Source organism: Fusarium oxysporum, chromosome 6, assembly GCF_000149955.1.
Source record: "Fusarium oxysporum f. sp. lycopersici 4287 chromosome 6, whole genome shotgun sequence".
NCBI classification, from domain to species: Eukaryota; Fungi; Ascomycota; class Sordariomycetes; order Hypocreales; family Nectriaceae; genus Fusarium; species Fusarium oxysporum.
Genome location: NC_030991.1, coordinates 3,482,708 through 3,503,955, shown reverse-complemented (window position 1 = coordinate 3,503,955; position 21,248 = coordinate 3,482,708). Strand labels below are relative to the sequence as shown.

The window sequence follows — 21,248 nt, the reverse complement described above, 5'->3', positions numbered from 1 at the left end:
ATCCTAACCAAACAATAGCAGCAGGAGCAAAAAGCAGCTCATCGAATGCTCGTTCATGGCGGGTCAAGAGTGAGGAAAGTTGCGAATATGTCTTGAAAGATTTACCTTCCGTTGACCCTATAGCAACACTTATGGTCTCTGCGACGAGGGAAGAGTTCTATTTAAATTACTTTGTTACTAAAGAGATATCGCAAGCATTGGAACAGCTACCGGGATCTGTTAGATGCGATTAATTATCAACTCTTGGTCGGCTCATATCGAGGCTGATCCGGGCCCTTTGACGGATTGATACAGTCAGGATAGAGGTGGCCACTAGATAGTGATTGAGTCACTGGAAATTAGGTAGGCCGACTAGTGTATGCATATTAATTCTTGAGCTCTTCTAAATCTTGCCTCTAACTGCCTGTCCATGTCACTTTCTCATCGAATAGTTCGGAGCCATCTCGCCATTGACTGGATAATTGCTACAGGGTAGCTTCTCCACCATCGTGAGCTCCACAGTTCATTAATGCACAAACAACGTCATCAATACTAGGGGTAGTTCCTTTTCTCAATATTGGACGCCGCTCATGCTTGGCAGTACTCAGAGGTTTCACACATACGTGCGTCTCTCCGGACAAAGCCTCTGTGTCCGACCGCCAACTCCAACCTGTCACTACCTCCTCGGCTTCATCTGCAGGTCAACCAAAATCATGTATCCATAGTCTGGGAAAACATGCTCTGCCCACTTCTTCTTAGAAAGCCCAGTGATAATGTACTCGAGTCCAAAAATCGACTCGAGGTGGTGTTTCGTCACATAGCCAGTGAATGTATCATATAATGCCAAGCCCACTTCACATAGATCAGGCAGCGGGCTTAGACAATATTCAACAGGTACTAGCTTGCCTCCTACAACGACAAATTTACGTCCACATAACTGATCGAGGTGAGTTCCTCGGTTTGTAGCAGTCTTTCCGTAATAGTATCGCAGTTGTTTATGTTTACCGAAGTTCCAAACCATATGAGAACCGGGTTGTACTGGGATATGCCGATGCGGACGTATTAAAACTACTATATGTTGCATCCACTGTACCGATCAGGAGGAAAAGAGCATACTAGCCCTGGAAGGGCGCAATAACGAGTTGATGACTCAATTAGAAAAACTATGTCATTCTCCTATTGAGACGTCGTAACATAGACCTACGCTAGTACCATACACACCAACTAAAGTCCCCAATTGGACGCTCCATTTCTTTACGTACGTGAGCCTTCGCTGAAGTCCAGCAATCAAGTTGTCCTTGACGCATGAACTCTTTATGAGAGCCATATTGAGCACTGAGACTTGGTGTTTGGGCGAGAAGGGAAGGAGGCGAAATGACGCGATGGAGTAATAATGTCAGACGTTCATGGAATATAGGACTACTAAGCGCGTGCAAGTTTCAACCCTTGACAGGTTGTTTATTCGCCAAAGATGCCATCGTGAGATGAAGGAGAGAAACTTTTAGGAGGACCGCTAAGAGGAGGGGTATCAACATGAAGAGGTGGGGTAACACATGTCATCAGACCTAGACCTCTCAAAGCAGCACGGGATTTCTTGCATATCAGGGCCCTGCATATCGAGGCCCTGATTCAATTGCTTGCAGAAACAGGTGATCATCTCGAGCATCTATCTGACTGATACTCTGATCGTCCAGTAATTCCCTCATACCCCGCAGTGCTGGTTAATTATCGAGACCGTGACGTCATGTCAGCGAATGGCCATGACACACGACACCTCGACTACCCCACAAGACAATCGAGACTCTAAAAGCTTTGCACTTTTCCGGCATGGCCACGTATGACACATCCTTCAAACAGCATCAAATAGAGGTGACGCACGCCAAAGCACACTTTTATTTGTGTCTTATCCTGAATGATTCCCTCAAAGGTTTCCGCCAGGGTGACAAACTTGTTTTGCAAAGATATGTGTTTTCTACTGGAAATATCGTACCGCAACGTCGTTGGGTAAACATTTCAGGTCTGCGGCTCTTATGGACTGGCACTTTGAGCAAACAGATAAGTTAAATCGCTCGTTTTCTATTCACATGTTTGCTCCCAATGCGGGATTTTTCACCCCTCCTAACTTCGCTGACCCAATCAGGAAGCAGAACAGCGATAGTAGATCATCGATTGACTAAAGCAATTTTGGCGTCTGAGATGCGTTTGCGGGTCGGCACGAGCCATCGTGCGTTGAAAAGCGGCTCTTTGGTTACTTTGAACAACATGCATTCTCTTAGCTTGTTTGTAGTCTCGATTAATAGAATGACGGCGTAAATTTCCTTCTACCCTGTATATCCGGCTAGTTATCGACTGTGACGTTGCTATGGGCCGTTGATCTCGGGCAGCAATTGAAAGCTACCCTGCACTGGCCCTCCTGTACAACCGACGTCTGTAGCCTAACTCTCCCCTGTAAAAATTCTTTCTTGGCACGCACTGTTAGTGCCGTGTTAGGAGCGGGATTTTCTGCAGGCCACGCGACCACACAAAACTGCGGGGATGCTATCGGCTCCCTAACAGCAGTTTTCAGAGAAGGAATTTTGGAGAGTTCGCCTTCTCTGACAACACCTTTGTCGGATCTAATGGCGGCACCTCAGAACCAGAACGCCTTAGATATCGGAGGACGATGCCCATGGCATCGGTAGCGACATCCTCCCGATCAACGACGCCGATTGCGATGGGTTTTTCTCCTTTGAAGGCAAGCCGCACCGTCGGCCTCTGATTCCTTCCCGAGGTTTTTCCCTGCCGCCGCGACAGTCGACTACGAGCTACAACTTGGTTACTGGAGATTGTGGACTGCGTCGGCAGATGTAGTGATGCGCGAGAGAATTCTGGTCGGTGGAAAAAGTTCGACAATAGATTGCCCCCGAACCCGCTGACGGGTGACGGGCTTGAGAAATACAGCACCTTTTGTGCCATTGGTATGCTGGATGGTGAAGGAAGCGGGGTTTCCCTGTACCTAGCTAGCTCAGCACGTCTTTTGCTCCAGTAGGAGATCTGGCTTCGTTACAGCCACCCAGACGAAAAATATACAAACAAACAAACAAACAAACAAAAAGACGTCTGTAGCCTCGGCTGTCCATATGATACTCACTGCATCGTGCTGATATTCAGGGTTATTGCATCCTCAAAATGTAGACGCTGGTATTGCGAGATTGAAGCTACGCTAAGGATATGATTGGGAAATGAAAGGGCAAACCCGACCAAGTAGCACGAGTGATACTGTTTTGTGGGGCCTGCTCTAGCATTGATTGGCTTTTGATCAAAGCCACAGATACGAATACGAATCACGGTGGCATAGCTGGGTAATCACAGGTATCTAAAATCTAGGCCAATTAATTAGCTAGAGAAAGAATGTATTTTTTGATACTGCTATCTTTACTGGGACCAGTGCCTAATCTTACCCCGCTGGAGCTTCTTGGTCCTCAAAGAGGATACGAGGTCGACTTTTTTTTCTTTTACAGACCTGTCACAGAGGAATAAGGTATCGAAAACATTTGAAAAACATGACAGGCTCAATTGATCAATCGCACCAATCTAGGGCACCCTGCAAACGACCTACCGCGCTTTGTATCGAGACTAAACAACTTTTTCTAGATCTTGATGTTTCCTGTATTATTATCGCGATGCACCTCCGCCTTCTGATTTTCCCCCCGTACAGGTTCACGTGAGGCACGTTCATGTCGCTTCCCGGAAAAGCAGGCGAGTAGCCGATCCGGAAAGGGTATTAAATAAGGCAATCGCCATCAGCTTGTTAGCTGCCTTTCGGTGGAAACCGACAAACTCATCGGCAAGCGTTGTCGTTCGTAATTCCGACTGTCCCCCGTTGACGTGTCCGGCAGCGTCAACCATTGGTCGCAATCCCGTTAGCCGCTGACATCTCGTCGTCCGCCTGGTTGGCCAGGCCCAGGTTGATTGGGTCCATCACAGTCTTATCGCTATTGTCTACCAAACTTCTCAGACTCATGATTGATGCATTTCCTCCCTTGGGCTGCTGCCCTTGTCTCGTGAAAGTAAATGCACCACTTGGCCCATTTTGGCCTGTCGGAGAACAACCGCCGGGTGCAGAGGCCGCATGACAACCAGTCGTTGCAGCTTGAGGCAAACTGCCGCTCGTTGGGTTTTGACGGCTTTGTCTTGCGCCTTGATACGGAAGGTACGCCACCCCACCTGGGCTGCTGTGGTTTGAAAATTCTGCTGGAGACCTTCTGCGCGGGTCATTGTCCACGGCACTTCGTGGTGGAGGCAGTCTATAGCCTTCATCCTGTTCTTCTGACGTCCTGCGACGCCGTCGTCCTGCAAGCTGGTTGCCGTCATCAGCACTCGGATCGCCATAAGACGACAAAGATTCTGCGGGTGACTGGACAGGGCCATAGTAGTTCGCAGAAAGACGAGGGGCTCCCTGATGAGCAACATGGATTTGTGGAGGTGCTTGAGCTGTGCTTAGTGCCAGCGGTTGCCCATGGGCACCGAAGAGTTGAGTGCCCGGGGGTACACCTCCTGGGAGTGCTGACACGGGGATAAAAGCTGTCGAGCTTGAAGAAGATGCGGGCTGAAAGATACATTCTTCGTTCATACGGGCGCAATTCTGGCATTTGCCACCGGGGGCGCTCTGGTAGCCGCTGCAACGGATCTATAGATAGTCAGCATTTTTGAGCGGCAATGACATTTCCCCCAAACATCGCCTGGCACAAACCCTTTTCTTCCGGCAATACCTGCAAGCAATTGACGCCCGTTTTCGCGGGGCTGTCTGGGCCATAGGACGCTCACTACCATGTCCAACTTCGGAGCATTTATCGACACCAGCGAGAATGTCACGGTATCCCGGGTGGCCATCTGGCGGTGAAGATCCTGGAGGAGGTTGTTTATGGTAGTAGTTATAGTAGAGGATCGTGCCATAGAGCTCTTGCCCGTATGGGGGACGGTGGCCACCGTAATAGTAAAACTTTTGATCCGACACAATAGGAGGATAGGCCGAGTATCGGGGGTTAAATTGCGGCTGCAGAGGCGGGAGGTACTGTTCAGGTTGACCGGGCGGAGACTGCTGGCCTGAAAGAAGATCGCCATTGACGGCATTGGGATATGCGTATGGCGGGTCGGTAGGCTGATTATGCGCTAGAGCTACAGGCGAGGATCCGTGCGTGCCATTTCCACGGATGGGAGGCAAAGTATCTGATGTAGCCATGGCGGATGGATGAACATCGGAGGGCTGCTGGCGGAGGAGGATGAAAGTGATCTTTGACTGTCGGCGCGAGAGTTGCAGTGGGACAGGCTGATACTTATAGCGACGGGCAACAATTGGGAAAGGAGAAACCCCCGATTCAATCTGATCCAAGTCGACCGTGTACGTGCGTACATGCGGTGCAGTGTAGTGTATAGGAAACCCAGGAACGACGCAACCGTGAATGGAGGCTGAGCTTTTGGAGATTATGGATTATGGAAAAGAGGGCGTAAGCTTAGCAAAAGAGATCAGGGTAAGGCTTGGTACAGGGGTTTTTGCTAAGTATAAAAGGATGGGACCTTTTAGTGCGTGGTGTGGATAGGCCCGGAGCCGTGACGTGCCTGGGGAAACGGCGCCGGTTGGTGCATCAAAGTTCTTGGAGATAGTCCTAGACGGGGTTGCTGTATGTTCTGATGCTACAGATGCAAGCATCCTGGACGAGAGTGGCAAGCTGGGGCCTGTGAAGTAAGCTCGGCTCTGCTGGATGAACTAAGAGCTAGCGATCTATCTATGGATCTTGGGGCTGCGACAGTTGAGGCTCCGGAACCCAGCAACAGGGATTACCTCTACTTCCTGCATACAGGGCTATATGTAAGTTTCAACACCGTTCTCTTCGCTTGTGTCGCATCCGATTCGTCTGTACCCCTTTTTAGTGATCGGCTTCAATCCCCGAACCAGCAATTGCGCTAATTGATGTGACACGGTGTGAAGGCCTATGAGGTATCGATAGTACCTGCGTTCAAGAAAGAGCACTCTCGTTCGGTCCACAGTCAGAGCGGGACCCTGTCTGTACTGTTCTCCAATGGTCCAGCACGAGGGTATTTAAGAGAAGCATATGGCCGCTTGTGCAAACGCACCTAATTTCCCGTCTTGATAACAAAATCTGGTGATTAAAACTGCAAGTGGGATCGCTCCAGAGACGCCCATTAGTGACATTGCAATTCATTCTCTTCTGTCTGAATCATGCTGCGCCGGACCTGTCCAAAGCCCCGCCGAAGTATATCAGGGAGGAGGTATGCGTGCGAACTCTTGACCCCCAACTGATTGGCTGACCGTATGTAGCCATACGAAATCGCGCAATGGTTGTCTAACGTGGTGTGTAGGACTCTTGGATATTCGATACTATTTGAACATACTAACCAGGATTCGTCTGTTCTAGTAAGCGTCGTCATATCCGCTGCGACGAGAACTACCCTCAATGGTAGGTCGAATGTGCCGTGCTGCCATACTTTGACGACCATCGGCTCATGCCTCATCAGTCAGAACTGTACCAAGCACAAAGTCAGATGTGCATACCACGATATACCATCACGAGAAGAGTTGCTGCGTCAAGCTTCACCTGGAATTACCTCCTCCGGCCGTCGTTCAAACTCCAAGCTTCGTCGATTGTGGTCAGCCGAGGCTATGGCAGCGGTGAGGCAGTGGAAAAGGACAGGGTCAATGCCTATACCCGACGGTCGTATCAGAATACCCCTACAAACGATGATCTACTCCAAAGATGACTTGTACCTCGTTTACCAAGCAGCAAGTAACCAAGACAGACTTACAACAATGGGGGTGAACAATCTGACAGTTATATCGTCTTACTTACCAAGGTTTGTTTGTTCAACAACTTCTTTCCTCTGCTAACTCTCTCATATTAGCTTCTTTAGTATTATTCCATCGTCCCGACTAGCCATGAACGGCGTCCTTGCCCTCTCGGCCTATCAAGTAGCGTCGGTAACTCACAATCAACATGCCCGCCATAAAGGGTATCACTACCAAATACTGGCCGCTCAGGATCTCAGAGACTGCTTGTCCAATTTGAGACCAGAAAACGTAGACGGTGCACTGGTTGCCTCCATGGCACTTCTATGGCTCTGCGAAGACATGTGAGTGCGCGCCGCTTACTTGGGGACAGATATCCTGACACAGCCAGGTTGAGTCGAAGACAGATTGCGAAAGGAATGTCAGCTGTAAGTATCCCTCCCTTGTTATATTTTTCATCCTAGTTGACATGAATTCTAGCTTCTTCTGGCTTGTCACACTATGGGACACCGATCCAGATTGTACCTCATGACTAGGAAAGCTTGGCGGCCAACTACTCATCCTCATACAGGAGCGAAGACAGAATATGGAGAGTCGAATGTAATGCAGCGTATAATTATCGAGATGCAGAACTTTGAGAAGGTGTTGAAAAAGCAGGAAGCAGATGACAGCACTTGGAGACATCTTCAGTCCCTTATCGCCTTAGCAGAGGACCTGACACCGTCAACACCCGCCGAAAGTCAATTCAAACAGATCCGACGGCTGCAGGACTACAAACTCTGGCTTCCCCTCAACGGCATTTTAACCGGCAAGAACCCCTTGAACGCATTGATGGTCAATGCCTACTTGTACGCGATAGCTTTGTACACGCAGTCCCAAGTGTCACCCTCATGCATGATTGTTGATTTAGGAATCAACCTGCCTAGATTGTTGGATGAGACATTAAAGTACATTAGCGAGACAAATTCATACGTCGGGCGACTCAATAACCTAAAAGCTATTCTATCGTGGCCGTAGGATGTAGTAGCAGGTTTGAGAAATTAGCAGTTTTACATGTAGTAGCGTTATAACCGTTATGAGAGCCACACTGTGAAGAAACAAATGGTAAAAAATACACATATGATCTAAATACTACCCTTCTCCTATAACTGTTCCTGCAAAGAATCACCCAAAGGGATATATGTCTTTCTGGACGAAGCAGTTAATGCCTGACTGATTCTTCAGCTTGTGTGCCTGCTCACTGGGTAGCAGGTACTCAATTTCATAAACAGAGCTAGTTAGCTGCCGACCCAGTATGCCAGAAAAAACGGCGATATGCATCGATGACGAGATGGGATGCTGCTATATTGTCTGTCAGAACTTGCTAGCGTTTGCCTCTGGCTGACTTAAAAGGATCTTCTCAGTTTATGCCGCAGTAACGTGCGGGCATTTCGATTTGTATCGTTCCTCCTCGGTGATTGGTGAATGGTCTTGCTGACTCGGTGAAGTCTGAATTCTGAACAGAGTTGAAATAAGACAAGATGATGATAATTTCGTGATTGCGTTCTCTGGACATGTGAAAAGCATGATGAATTTGGACAATACACCTACGGCAGCAATTGGTGTGATCCCACAAATTGAGATTTCTCTCGGGGCCATCTCTAGACGTTTCTGGGTCCCTGTCGAGAATGTTCTTGAGCGTAAAGCGGCCGATCGGAATTGACAATTGACGCGGGGTATCCATGCGGCGTGCCGGGTCTCTAGATCGGCGTGATGGGGAAGCCCTCCAATATTAGACCGGGTCCAACACACCATATCCGGCAATTCCGCGACCCGTTGCCCCAATCATCCTGTGAAAGTCTAACCAATCACTATGCCTGTCATCCACGTAAACATCTTGCAGGGGCCGTGCGTCAGTCAACCGGGTTCCTTGCACACACTAGCGCCATGAGGATGGCGTTATCCTGACGGAAGCTTACCCGGTAGGTAAATGACGAGCTACAGACTGTTCCCCTGGTCGCTTGGCGCCAGAGAGAAATAATTGAACAATTAGATACGCATAAGATGGCCCTACCATGGTTCCAAGGGACGGCACCTCATATACATCATTGCGTTTTCCTTTTTGTCGATGTCCATCTGCACGCCTTGATTGGCACGGGTACGGCACGACAGACTTATTTAATGAAGTGCCCGACATCCTCGCATGTTCAGCTGTATTTGTCAATTATTGCCCTTTCTACAAGCCCTGGCATCTCCTCTATATGGTCTTCTACCACTTTATCTTCAACGTTGTATAGACGTCCGGCCAATCTGCAAATACGATATTACCTCTTCAGATTACTCAATACTCAATTGCAATGCCTTGTCGTCTAGATAATCACATTCTCGCCGTGGATACGAATGCCATTCACAAAGTCAGCACTGGTAATCCCGCTACCCTGTATAGCATGTTGACTGGTAAGTCGATCTTGTATGCGTTAACTTTCCATGTGCTGATAAGCCAGTCTTCTTTCGATGTGGAGACTCTATTGAACATGGACAAAGACTAAAGAATCTCAGTTGGCGAAGTTGGCCAACCCTGAAAAAAGAGACCTTTGTTGTTGACAACGAGGAAAAGACCCAGAATATGCCTTTCGGGTTGGATATATGTGATCTACCACAGCTATTTGACACTGTCGAGTCCCTCGAAGACGAAGAGGCAGTCGATGCTGCTTCGGGACTGGCACCGCTTGGGATTGCCTCCCCTCGTGGACGAGGTCAAGGTTCTTGCGTCAGCACCCGGAGCCGCTGCGACGACTTCGAGAAGATGATTGTTTCCATTGTTAAGGATAAGGGGCCTCTGTCGGGCCCTCCTCATGTTGCTCCTGTCACCAAGGATTCTCTTCCAGCTCCTCCTGCTTTCGAGCGATCTAGTTCTCCTACAACCGAGTCACAATCGCCTGCAAATTCCATCACAGCTTCAGAGGGTTCCCCACAACCTTCGCCTCAAAGCATGCCCCGGACCACTGTTGCGCGTGGCTTCACTGTCAGTCTTCAAATACCTGACGGTGATCGATCATCAACGAAACCCGCGCCCAAGTCATCACCTGCTGCCCAGGTGGTGCAACTGAAGAAGCCCGCCCGCTTTGCGCTTGGAGGCTCTTGTTCGTCTAGTGAGCACGACCAGAGCCTCAGCAACAACAACAGCAAACCCATCAAGAAGCCTGCATTCCAGATTGGTGGTTCATCTGAAGAAGATGGATCCCTCAAGAGCGCCATAGCTTCGTCACAATCTTGCTCGCTCCTCTCTGCGCCAAAGAATCAGGCCTCCTTTGGTGACAATGTGATGACACGAACAGTTGATCATCAGACTGTTGTAGACCCGGATACCGACGACTACATCGACGAGGACGCCATTGATGAGGATGACGACTCTTCAGACTGGGAAGACTCAACGGAGGATAATAGCAAACCTAGCATGGATGGCAAGCTCTTCCAGCGACTTGACGTCAATCGCAACTTGACCTCGCGACGATCGCTTATTACTCTCATGCTTGCTCAGAATGATGACGCGCACAATCGTGGTAACGACGCTTCCAAATCGGCACCAGCCATTTCCCGATGTCTTATGGCTGATGGTTCATCACTGGGTGCTTCACCAAGTGATTCTCACGACGTAACCCTGATGATGAAGGAAATGCGTGATCCTGGTCTCAAGCCTATTCCTGAGGTGCCTAGGTCTAGCGCTCAGCCCATCATTACTAGCCCCAATCAAATTCAGCCTCAAGCTGCGCTGTCACCTCGCACCACTCGTCGCAACATGAGGGCGACTGAGGTAACCGAGTCTCTTCGACGCCATCTCCTCAGGGAACGACAGGATAAGTCTTCGACAGCCAATGCCGTCCTAAAGCGAGGATGTACATCACAAGATGTGGCCAACATGAAGCAGTACGCTGAGAGGCCTTGCATGAAGAAGAGCGAGGATGTAAACGCGAGCAGCTGGAACCATTATATTTCTGAGGAGGTTATCGATGGGTACCATTGCATGAGGTGGTGAATCGACTGGACAGATATGTCACACAAGTGCTTCCTGGTAACGGAGGGCATTGGTTGAGCGTTTTATCGGTGATGTGGAGTTCCCTCGCGACTTATGTCAGTCGTCACGATTTGTTTGGTTTGAATTGACCTTCTCTCTAATAGATCGTCTAGATAGCCACAATACTCTCGTCATTCAAAAGACCTCTATCATTAACATATTTAGGCCCGGAAGCTATGAAAACAGAGTTCAGCACAACGTGGACGGATGGAGTTAAGTCAGAAGCGAATTCACATTCGGCAGCATCTCCAGAGGAAGTTAAACATGAACCCAAGTACTATTGCTTGCTAGATAACGCGATTAGAGCTCAGCGTAGCACATGTGCGAACTGTGTAAATGATAGTCGAAGAACCAAAGGATCAAAACGAGCACAAATGTAGTTTGGGCGACTCTCTGGCCTGTGTGAGGAGAAATCCGTCATTTAGAAACCTCCGAATCTTGATCGAAAAGACAGTTTCCCAGAGCATAATTTGGCTCTGACTGCCATCTCTTCACGGATGCAAGTCCCGCCTACAATGTATTTTCCTTTTTGTACAAGGACTGTGGGCCCTTTGTTACGAAAATGAATTACCGCCAGCAGAAACTGCACAGTCACCTGAAGTGTATCTAAAAAGCCCTTATGAACTCTTGTGACTCGGGGGCTTCAGTCTAAGCCAGGCGCATGTGAGAGCCAAGCTTCCTGCAGACTCCTTGCGGCTGTCGTTACGAAAGAAGATCCCTTGTCTCCATCGCCCTAGTTAGCAGTCTAAAGTTTAACCTTGGGACCAGCAATTTTCATCTTTAGCTTGCAGCTGTCAGGTGGACAGATTCTTCCCTAAAACCAGTTTCACTCCTGCTCTTCTCCAATGACGAATAAAGAACAATAGAATTGTGGACAAAGACCAACAAACCTCGTAATTAGCGCCTGTTCGGCGAGTGTATACGTAGAATAAGATGAGCAGGGTGGAGATGGTTTGTAAATTAACTCGGAGGAATAACCCCCTGTTGCAGGTTCGAATTCAAAGACTCCTTTGTGTAGCAAGCTTCTCGCCACAACGGATGCGGTACTGATGCCAATATTTGCTTCTTCGTCTAAAATAAGGGCTCTGGATATCCACTAAACGAAAAGCACTTTATCTGTCTATCTATCATCTGTCAGTCAGGGCATTTGTCAGTTAGCCTCGGCGCCAACCGAGATGCCTTCAAGCAGCACAATGCTCAACCAATTGAGGAACGTGAGAAGCCCCTCTTCGTCATCGATGTCACTACCGTCAAAGATGCCGTGGACCTTATCCAGGAAGAGTGCGACAAAGCCTTTGCTAAGGACGACGCGTGCCCTGTTGGAACCGATATTCTCTATCTCCCTGATGTGTCACAATCGATGTTGGCGGGAGGGGTTCCGGCGCCCTGGGACCAGCAGCTACAATTTGTCAAGGGAGTAACCTCTCAGGCTATTAAGTACGACGATGGCGGAATCGACATCTGGCCCATCTATGCTCCAAGTAGCCTCGAAAAGCTTTCAGACAAGGAGATTGAGTGTAAGCTTCACGTGACCGATCCCAACAAAGCATTTGAGTCTTGCTCTGGTATTCAATGCCATTACGATAGAACAGTGAGCTCAATAGAAACAATCAACGATTATCAACAGTTACACTTCAGTCATCAGTGATCTTTTTGCCTGGCGAAGATAACCTGGTCCCCGGGATTAGGTTCGGAATTCCTAACAATCAATTTCGTTTTCGACGTCTCAACGGCCTCGCCCTACGTTTGGTAAGTATCAAGTCTCGGGGTTGATAGGGCCGTAGTACGAGTGCACTCTGCCGGTGACTGATAATCCGAATCAAGGTTGTCCACTACCTTCTGCCTCAGCTGGATGGAGCGCCAATTGCGAAAAGCCTCTACGTGATTGGAGACCGATGGGATGGCATATCACACTTGTTATCAACACCCTGTAGAACCATCAACATCAGCTGTTTATCTTTACATCTTATTGTCATAAATGAGAAGATCTCGATATTACAAATCAATGGGAGTGAGTATATTCCTGGTTCTTGACCTTATACGGTTTCTAGTGATGTACAGTCCGGCATGCGTCTCGCAATCTAAGCTTGGATCTTCATGTAAGGAGTATCTAGAGTCCACCCTTCCAGAGATGGAAATAATTACTCTGGTATCTTGAAACCAGAAGCTCGTAGGCGCTGAAAAACACCGTGAGGGTCGTACTTCTTCGATGCTCTTCTCATTGTCTGAATGTTCCTAGCGCCGTAATGCGAAAGAGGATTCTGGTCACCCAACGCATAGTTGAGATATTCCCAGTTTTTATTGATACCAATTGCGGTAGCATAAGCATTGACAGCAGCCCTGTACTCCAGAGTCAGGGGATAGATCTTCTCCTGGTTCTCAGCCGTATCGACGGTAACGGCGATAAGCCACATGAGCGTAGGGCCATCAGCAGTAACATCTTCCAGGCCAAGAACATTGCCGCCGTTCTCTCGAGCATGGCTCACCATCAAAGCGGTGACAGGCTGAAACTGGACAAGGATACTGAAGTCGGAACCAGGGGCGGCAGCCTTCATCTTGCCAACATACTCTTCGTGTTTCTCGTCCATGAATTTCATGATGCGGATATCGTTTGCAGTCATTCCAGTCATCCAGTTGGCGCTGCAATTGATCAGTTGTGCCTAGAACAAGCCGGCGAGCAAAACTTACTAGAGGCCGAGAGGAGTAGGTCCCGTAAATTGGGGCACAAGATCGGCAATCTTCCCTCTGGTCAATGTGTTGGAAGTGTTGGGGATGCTGAGGAGAGGTGAGAAGGCAGTGGGAGACTCTACGGCGTCGGAATTTGAGACGACTGACAGCAACAGACGCTGCTTTCCATCATACTGGACAGAAACAATGAGCTGGGAAGCAGCGTCCTCTTCGTTGACCTCGACAAATTTGATGTAGGTGTCAAAGACAGCATGCCGCTGGGCCAAGTCGAAGACAATAAAGCCTCCCCAGAGTTGGTTCGAGCTGACGACACCTGCAAGGATCGCAATTAGAAGATTGACACGACGGCAAACATACGCACTATGTAAGAACATACGCTGATCAATACGAGTGACGAATCCTACATTGCCAGATCCGCCCTTGAGGGCTTTCCATAAATCAGGGTTCTGCTTTCTGTTGGCGTTGACAATTTTGCCATCGGCCAAAACGACCTCGAAGTTGACAACCTGGTCACAAGCGAAGCCTTTGACGTTGGTATGAAAGGAGTACTGAACAGGTAAGTATGGTTCGTGTATGAAAAGAAAGTAAAAAGAGTCACTCACCCCACCACCAGTAACGAAACCACCAACCCCAACCACCGAAGCTCTGCCTCCGACGGCGGCAACTCCGTATGGGTCAAGGGCCTCGTACACATGACCCCAGTTAGAGCCTGGTTGGATCTTTGCAAGCTTGTGCTTGGCATCATAGACAGTAGCATTCATGTGACCTGCACGACAATCAGTACAACAATCGTGTGCTATGCGATAGGTGATGAGATTACCGAAGTCTATGGTTATACCATCCTTGACGCCGTTCGCGCCTCTGAAGGCCGAGTGGGCGCCGCTGCGACTACCAAATGGACAGCTGTGCTTTGATACCACTGTGGCGACCCGGGAGACATCCTGAGTGCTTTCGGGCATGACCATGCACCAGGGTTCGAGGGCTGCGTTAGCCGAATAATACGTTTTCAGTCGTTGCTCATATTGAGTTGTCTCTGGCATGTACACCTTGTTTTTCAGCTGAGGGATGTTGGTGAGGGCATCGCACTTCGGATCTGTCGTGAGCAAGTTGTTCACCCTGTCAGCTGAGTGTGAATGAAACGTACGCAAGAGAAGCTTCGGGCCTCCGAAGCATATGTGCATGCGCCTAGCAGCAAGATGACAGTAGTAAGAGCCTGCATTATGCGAAGAGGAGTAGTCGAACAGCGATTGATAGAGAGGTATGCCTGGTTGGGATCGCGATACAGATGCAGCAGATTGAGACAAAAAGTTGAGCACTTAAATAGAGGAGAGTAGTGAAAATAGAGGCACATACTTGGATCTCTTATCCATTTATGCCACGAGGCTTAGTAGTGCATGGATGGGAGTAACGTCTGACACATACTGTATATACTGCGAACACTTAGTCTGTCGGCTCGTCCATTCCGATGAGACGGACCAATGATGAACGATGTAAACCCCACACCTCCCCCACATATCCCCCACACCTGCTTATGAGCACCGACGCCATCTTGATTCTTCAACGCAAGCTCTGCCTAGTATAGAAGGTGAAGGAAGTCGCCTCGCCAGCTGTCCATCCGGTCCGGGCTAGCCTTGATCCGTAGAGGTCAAGGTTTCCCACGGATCTGGTGGATCCGTGGCCGCTAACAATGTATTTAGGTTCCTTGTCATACGCTAAAGCCTGAACGGCCAACATAGCGCATCCCTACTGCTTTACAAACACCCGCTCGCCCGTTGGCTTCCCTGGCTTCATGTAGTCAGGGGCAGGCGGATGCTGTAACGACTAGAGAAAATGGCCCACGACCGGTGGGTCTAGGGCTTAATTTCTTAGCTATGATTGCAGAAGCTGGGCGTAGACCTGCTTGACAAACCTTGGTCTAGAATGGTCTGATGCAATTATCTATTCTTACATGGGTTGTGTTCTTGTGGCTGCTGCTGATCATGACCGTTTTGGCTCCTGAGACTGTCGAGGTTGTTTGTCTCACAGTACAACAATATCTACTTATAAGCCCAGATTCGCGCCTGAGGGTTCTCTCTGTAGAACTGCAGGTGCATTCTTTTACGAAATTCAAGTCTACATCGTCGTCCCAGGGGCCTAGAAATGTCTTTTCCCAGTATCAATGGCACAGAGGTGTTTCGGCTGCCTCCGGAAGGATATGTTGTCGACTTTGACGACCCCGAGCAACAATATGCCCCGGAGCATTACCTGATATTTGGAATAGGGGCACTTTTCGCATTCATCGCACTACTGCAGCGATTCTACACTAAGATCCGCCTCCGCAAGAAATTAGAGGTCGACGACTGTATGTGAGAACTCTCTTCTTTGAAATGCGATTATGGATGGAATCAGATGAGCTTTTCTTGCTAAACAAGGTTGTAGGCTTCATGTTTCTTGGTTGGGTAATGACATTTGTCTTATGAGAAATAGGTTGATTCTTACCATTGATAGGTTTGTTCCTTATTGACGCAAGCGTTGATGACGGGTAAGTGGTCGAACAGAACCAAGCATTTTGCTAGCTAGACATAACATTGTTGCAACTTCAGCCTCGATCGCGCAACGCGGTATGTGTAGCCACTCGTGGGAGATGTCTCTCGAAAACTACCAGCGGTATTCTTTAGTAAGTTGGCATGGAAATATCAACCGAGTTGACTAACACCAGCTCCGCCTAGATAAGCTACATTGCCGCGCCGATATATATGTTATGCAACGGTTTCACCAAGCTCTCTCTTCTTACATACTATCTACGCATCTCGCCCCAAAGATTCTTCCGAATCGCTGTGTGGATCTCCATTGGCGTCGTCAGTCTATACACAATCGTCATCACTCTTATGATGTTCTTAGTCTGTACTCCGCCGCGCAAAGCATTCAACTTCAAAGTGGAAGGCAAGTGTATCGATGCGGCGATCTTATACATGGCCACCGCCGTTTCAAACATTGTCACAGACGTGATGCTCTTCATTCTACCGATTCCGACGATTTCCAATCTCCATATGCCAAGGATACAGAAGGCAGGTGTGATTGTTGTGTTTGGGATTGCGTCAATGTGAGTCGTGTGTCTACGTCACGGCACATATCTAACTACCATAGGACTGTTGTTTCATCGGTTATCCGCTTGGTATATTTACCTGTAGTGCTGGCAAGTACAGATCCCAGCTGGGATGCTGCCCCAGCTAACATCTGGACGTATGATATTTTCCTTGCTCAGCTGTTGTCCGTATACTGACAAGCATAGCTTCATTGAAGGTAATTTATTTGTCATATGCGGCTCTACGCCCACACTGCGTCAATTCTTCAAGCTTTTCATGCCTCAGCTTATGGGGTCTTCCAATAGAGCTCATGGTGTTCCGTCATACGGGCTGCAGCAGAATAATGGTAGGCCGACCAGGGTCGCGAATGCACATAGCCAGTACAATGAATCTTTTGAGGGGCTTGACGTTGAGCTGGAACAACTTCCAGGAGACCCAAAGAACGGAGATAGGGTTGCAGTAGGAGACGATGAAAGCGGCAATGAGCAACGTGATGATGGCAGTGAGAGGTCGATTCTGCAAACACGGACATTTACAGTCGAATATTCATCCCGCTAAGAGCCGAGATTCCATGGAAAGAATGGGAGATCGCTAGCCTTACATCAGGATTCTGCCTCAGGCGTCACGCTGACGTACCAAGTTTTTGACATTATATCTTACCAGGAAAAGAAACTTGTAGAAAAGAAAAGGAGCCTTGGTAGTATATTCACACTAATCTGGTGCTGAAAGAAACCTGGCTACTTGCCTCCTCAATCTGTTTTGTCTACCGATACCCCTAAACAATCAAAAACCTCAGTCTGCTGTCACGCCAGGTCCAAGAACGATGTAGTTCACTATCCCATTTCGGCTGGGCTGCACGGCCGTCCCCCAACCGTCATCTTACCTAGTTCAACCAGCCTGTCTCTTGCAAACATGACAGCCTATATCCTCGCCGTACTCGTTGTCGTCGATTAAACGATGTTTCTCTACGCACGAGCGGAATTAGCGATAAGAGTCTTGTTCAACTTTTGACTGGTGTTTGGTTACAAAGCTACTTTTCATGTCAACGCGTACTCATACAAGATTGTGACGCACGCTTGTGCGCCCTTGACACCTTTTTGCGAGCCCATCTGCCCACTCAAGTCTAAATAAGTCAAGCTTGTCAGGCCCCTGAGCTGGAAATTAGCTTGAATTATAGCCCCACTACTAAGCTGGGGAGGAACGGCTGTTGGTTTCAGGATTGGTATGAGTAACGATAGATCATACAATCCTAACGCCCCATACATCCATGTTCTGAGGCGGAGAGATCGGCTCTTCCTACTCACGCTTCTTCTCCTTTCTTAATAAATAAGTGAGTACTGGTCTCGCCTTCTTGAATCATGGCATCCGTTGCGCAGACTTTCTCACACTTCCATCATATTCCCTCCCATTGAGGTTGATACTCGCAAGTTTTCAATAAGATACACACTGATACTACCTTGTCCATCACGTTGTCCAGTCGTGTTGTGCTCACGAACACGTTAGTAACCCTGTAGTATCACAAGCCGCCAAGATTCTGAGAAATACCGTATACTTATTACGGATACCGGCGGAATCACATTTCTTTATCAGAAGGAAGGCCACTGCTACCTGATATATCAGCACCACGATGGCCAGATTGAAGCGAACAAACCCCAAAACAGCGCCGAAGCAAGCACATGCCTGTAATTTATGTTCAGCTTCATTCCGGATTCCTAGTGAATTGAGGTAAAAAAACCATCACAACAACTTCATATATTCTCCACAAAGCTTACACTTATACTTCCAGCAAGCACCAGACAGGTCATACGTTGCCGCAAAAGTGCTCTGCCTGCGCACGGGGGTTTCGAAATGAAAGTGATCTTGCTCGACATCAAATACCCTGTCTGAAGAAAAAGCCGGACATTTACTGGGTGTGCACTATTAGAGGTTGCAAAAATAAGCAAGAGTGGGCGAGGAAGGATAGTTTTAGATCTCATGTACGCAGGAAGCATCCCGATAGTGACAATCCTGCCTTCCTCCGACAATGTCGGCGTTGGTACGTGTCGTTTGTGGAAGCACTGTACTATCTGCCTTGCTAATCATCACAGGAGACGGGATGTAGGACAGAATTCCGGCCAAAATCACACGGCCCACCAGGGCGAGATGTCTGCTGATGCCAACAACCACCGTTCACCTGCAGACGAGCAGTTGGAATTTGAGAACAGCAGTCAGTTTACACGAGGTCTTCATGCCCAGGTAGAAATCATCCCTGATATTAGCTCCCATCACGGAATGAACTCCATCAAGAGCGATATACAGTCGGTACCGAAAGAACGGCTTGAGCAGAGGCAATCGCCACGAGCTTTGAAAAAGAAGCGGCAGGCACAGGTTGGGCATGGTGACGCTGTTACATCGAGTAAGGATCCCATAGAGATGGACACTCCTCCTCAGCCTGCCCCAGCTCCCCGCCAAACCACGGGCACGACGTCTCTGAGCCACAATAAAATCGAAAGAATGTCTGCTCTAGCCAAGCGTGAAATTGCACGCCTCGAACTCGCTCAGAAATGCGCTCAGAAACGCGCTCATCTACGAGCAGCAAACCATGAACGTGCAGCAGCCCAAGCCGCAGCCGCAAATATCTCCGGTTTGGCGGTTAACGGGCAGCAGTATTTACACGAGCCAGACGACATTCAACGTCTTAACGAGATCTGGGCACGCCAGGACAGTCTGCGGCTAAGAACAAATGCCCAAGACGCCAAAATGAACGCCGGCGTGAAGTATGAACGCAAGACGCAGGGTCCATTTTCCGGTAAGCTCGTATCACAAGGCACCATTATTAGTATTGATGGTGAGGACTATGTCGAATACCGCGTCCTCAAGAAGCCAATTCCTCTCTAGAGTGGTCGTCGGGCTGCGTGAGCACTGAAACTCATCTATTAGCTGTCGAAGTGCTATGAACTTGAACCATTCAGTGAAGACCGAAGAGAGATTGCTTAGAAGGCAATGAGGATCCTCAGACAGAGCTTGATCTGAAGCAAATCAAGGATGAGCGTCAGCGGGAGAAGGAGCAAGCTGCACAAGAAATGGATGAGAGTCGGAAGCCTTTCTCCGAGCCTGCAGAGACACTCTGTCTCCCGCGCCTCCATGAGTTTTCTCATGCATTTGTAGTCATAGTTATTCCTGCTGAGGTACTAGTTCATCAAGTCTAATGCCAAACACTATTCAGTAAACCACATGACGTTGGTAGTTCTAGGAAGGGAGCCACTCGATGCACGCCAGAAATAGGTTGCTCTGACTCAACATATGGCCTGGGAAGCTACCTCTCAGGATATCTGATCTCGGAATGTGATGGTTTGCAAAACCCGTTTCGCTTCCTCATCCAGAGTGAAACGAGTTCGCTTGTCTCTTGCTAAGCGCAGAGCTTCTCTTTGATATGTTGTAACCAGATTCATTCTAGCAGCATTCCTGCATCACTAAATGCGCTGACCAATGAAATTTACACGCTAAATTCTTCTTGAGACAAAAGGCTAAGGCACAATGTTCGCCTTATCCGCATCGACCTGAGCGACGTTGATTAGCAGGACTGCATGGTGTCGCGGAATGAGCTCCGCAGCGATTGGCGAGTGAAGCCGGTAACGAATCTCACGATACTTAGATTGCTTCATAGTTAAAGCTTACGATCACCCAACGAGATGCATCAAGCCAACACACTGCTAAATCCAAATGAACTCAGACCTTTGAACTGTAATATACACAGAGCCTCAAAGATCTCGCAACTTAGAAAGATAAACTCTCAGAACCTCACCGTAGTTTTCAAATCCTAATTGTTTCAGGGCAACCAATATGTCGTCGCCAGTGACTGTTTTCCGCTTTTCCCGTTGGGCATTCTCGGCTGCTATCAAGTCCCTTTAATTAGTGTATTGTAGGAAGAAGGATAAAGTATTGACTGGTGCACATAGATGTAAGAGTCAACCATACCTTCGCTGGCGATGAACGAGACGAACTCGCTAACGCACTGCTGCATGCACTCTTGTGCATCTTTTGCTAACTTGGCATCTGCGGGCAAGGCCTTCCGCATGATCCGTATGACTAGAGCGACGTTTGTTGTCGTTAGTGCGGGCACTATAGGTGGAAGGTTTTGTAAATTGTATCCTACCATTCGCAAGAGGTAGCAAAAGATCTTGTTCTTTTACCTAAGGTCCATCGTTCGCCACAGAGTTTGTGGGCGGTTGCTGCTGGTTGCTCATAACAGGCTATCGATTCGCCGAAGCTTTGGTTCCTCGAACGATGGACCGACGAAAAAAGAAAAAGCAGCTGAAAGTTTGTAGTCGTTATGAGCTTCATTAATGACTTCTTAAATAAATATTGACAATAGCTCGCTACCGATGACATCTAAGACATGGTGGGCGGAAAAGAAGAGAGCATAGTCACGTTGATGCGCTGGGCGCTAGGGGCCTTTACATCACAACAGCGGTTCTTGGTCCAATCGGGTTGCTCATTTACGCCTGTCGTATTACGTGCCAATCGAGAAAAGAAGGAGCAGCGTGGCTGCGGAACGGCAGCCCGCTTTAGACCAGGGTGCGCCATGCAAATGCAGTCCGGAGGCCGGGGATTTTCTTCCTGAGAGGATGATATCGACTAGTGACAAAACGCCTTGGCAGGGGAGTTGCGGACAATCTTCCCAGGTTAAGGGTGTCAC

The 21,248-nt window shown here is 48.6% G+C and overlaps 8 protein-coding genes across 8 annotated transcripts; 5 read left to right on the top strand and 3 right to left on the bottom strand.

Annotated features, from left to right (window-relative positions):
- Positions 1–3,859: 3,859 nt before the first annotated feature.
- FOXG_14016 (uncharacterized protein) lies at positions 3,860–5,200 on the bottom strand (the record flags this gene model as incomplete). The annotated part of the gene is made up of 2 exons (XM_018394084.1): positions 3,860–4,648; positions 4,712–5,200. 2 exons carry the CDS (start codon positions 5,198–5,200, stop codon positions 3,860–3,862), a joined length of 1,278 nt encoding a protein of 425 aa, XP_018253526.1.
- Positions 5,201–6,913: 1,713 nt separating this feature from the next.
- Positions 6,914–7,780, top strand: FOXG_14015 (uncharacterized protein; the record flags this gene model as incomplete). The annotated part of the gene is made up of 3 exons (XM_018394083.1): positions 6,914–7,107; positions 7,151–7,154; positions 7,244–7,780. 3 exons carry the CDS (start codon positions 6,914–6,916, stop codon positions 7,778–7,780), a joined length of 735 nt encoding a protein of 244 aa, XP_018253525.1.
- Positions 7,781–9,099: 1,319 nt separating this feature from the next.
- FOXG_14014 (uncharacterized protein) lies at positions 9,100–10,778 on the top strand (the record flags this gene model as incomplete). The annotated part of the gene is made up of 2 exons (XM_018394082.1): positions 9,100–9,199; positions 9,247–10,778. The coding sequence occupies 2 exons, from the start codon at positions 9,100–9,102 to the stop codon at positions 10,776–10,778; spliced, it is 1,632 nt and encodes a 543-aa protein (XP_018253524.1).
- A 972-nt stretch (positions 10,779–11,750) lies between these two features.
- On the top strand, positions 11,751–12,702 carry FOXG_14013 (uncharacterized protein; the record flags this gene model as incomplete). Its single annotated transcript, XM_018394081.1, has 4 exons — positions 11,751–11,768; positions 11,956–12,334; positions 12,506–12,566; positions 12,666–12,702. The coding sequence occupies 4 exons, from the start codon at positions 11,751–11,753 to the stop codon at positions 12,700–12,702; spliced, it is 495 nt and encodes a 164-aa protein (XP_018253523.1).
- Positions 12,703–12,958: 256 nt separating this feature from the next.
- FOXG_14012 (uncharacterized protein) lies at positions 12,959–14,724 on the bottom strand (the record flags this gene model as incomplete). The annotated part of the gene is made up of 6 exons (XM_018394080.1): positions 12,959–13,457; positions 13,506–13,818; positions 13,882–14,053; positions 14,108–14,271; positions 14,326–14,590; positions 14,650–14,724. 6 exons carry the CDS (start codon positions 14,722–14,724, stop codon positions 12,959–12,961), a joined length of 1,488 nt encoding a protein of 495 aa, XP_018253522.1.
- A 920-nt stretch (positions 14,725–15,644) lies between these two features.
- On the top strand, positions 15,645–17,128 carry FOXG_14011 (uncharacterized protein; the record flags this gene model as incomplete). The annotated part of the gene is made up of 6 exons (XM_018394079.1): positions 15,645–15,846; positions 15,993–16,026; positions 16,065–16,161; positions 16,214–16,587; positions 16,632–16,727; positions 16,777–17,128. The coding sequence occupies 6 exons, from the start codon at positions 15,645–15,647 to the stop codon at positions 17,126–17,128; spliced, it is 1,155 nt and encodes a 384-aa protein (XP_018253521.1).
- Positions 17,129–18,544: 1,416 nt separating this feature from the next.
- On the top strand, positions 18,545–19,447 carry FOXG_14010 (uncharacterized protein; the record flags this gene model as incomplete). Its single annotated transcript, XM_018394078.1, has 2 exons — positions 18,545–18,605; positions 18,672–19,447. 2 exons carry the CDS (start codon positions 18,545–18,547, stop codon positions 19,445–19,447), a joined length of 837 nt encoding a protein of 278 aa, XP_018253520.1.
- Positions 19,448–20,310: 863 nt separating this feature from the next.
- On the bottom strand, positions 20,311–20,627 carry FOXG_21342 (nuclear transcription Y subunit beta; the record flags this gene model as incomplete). The annotated part of the gene is made up of 2 exons (XM_018401675.1): positions 20,311–20,444; positions 20,528–20,627. The coding sequence occupies 2 exons, from the start codon at positions 20,625–20,627 to the stop codon at positions 20,311–20,313; spliced, it is 234 nt and encodes a 77-aa protein (XP_018253519.1).
- Positions 20,628–21,248: the final 621 nt, after the last annotated feature.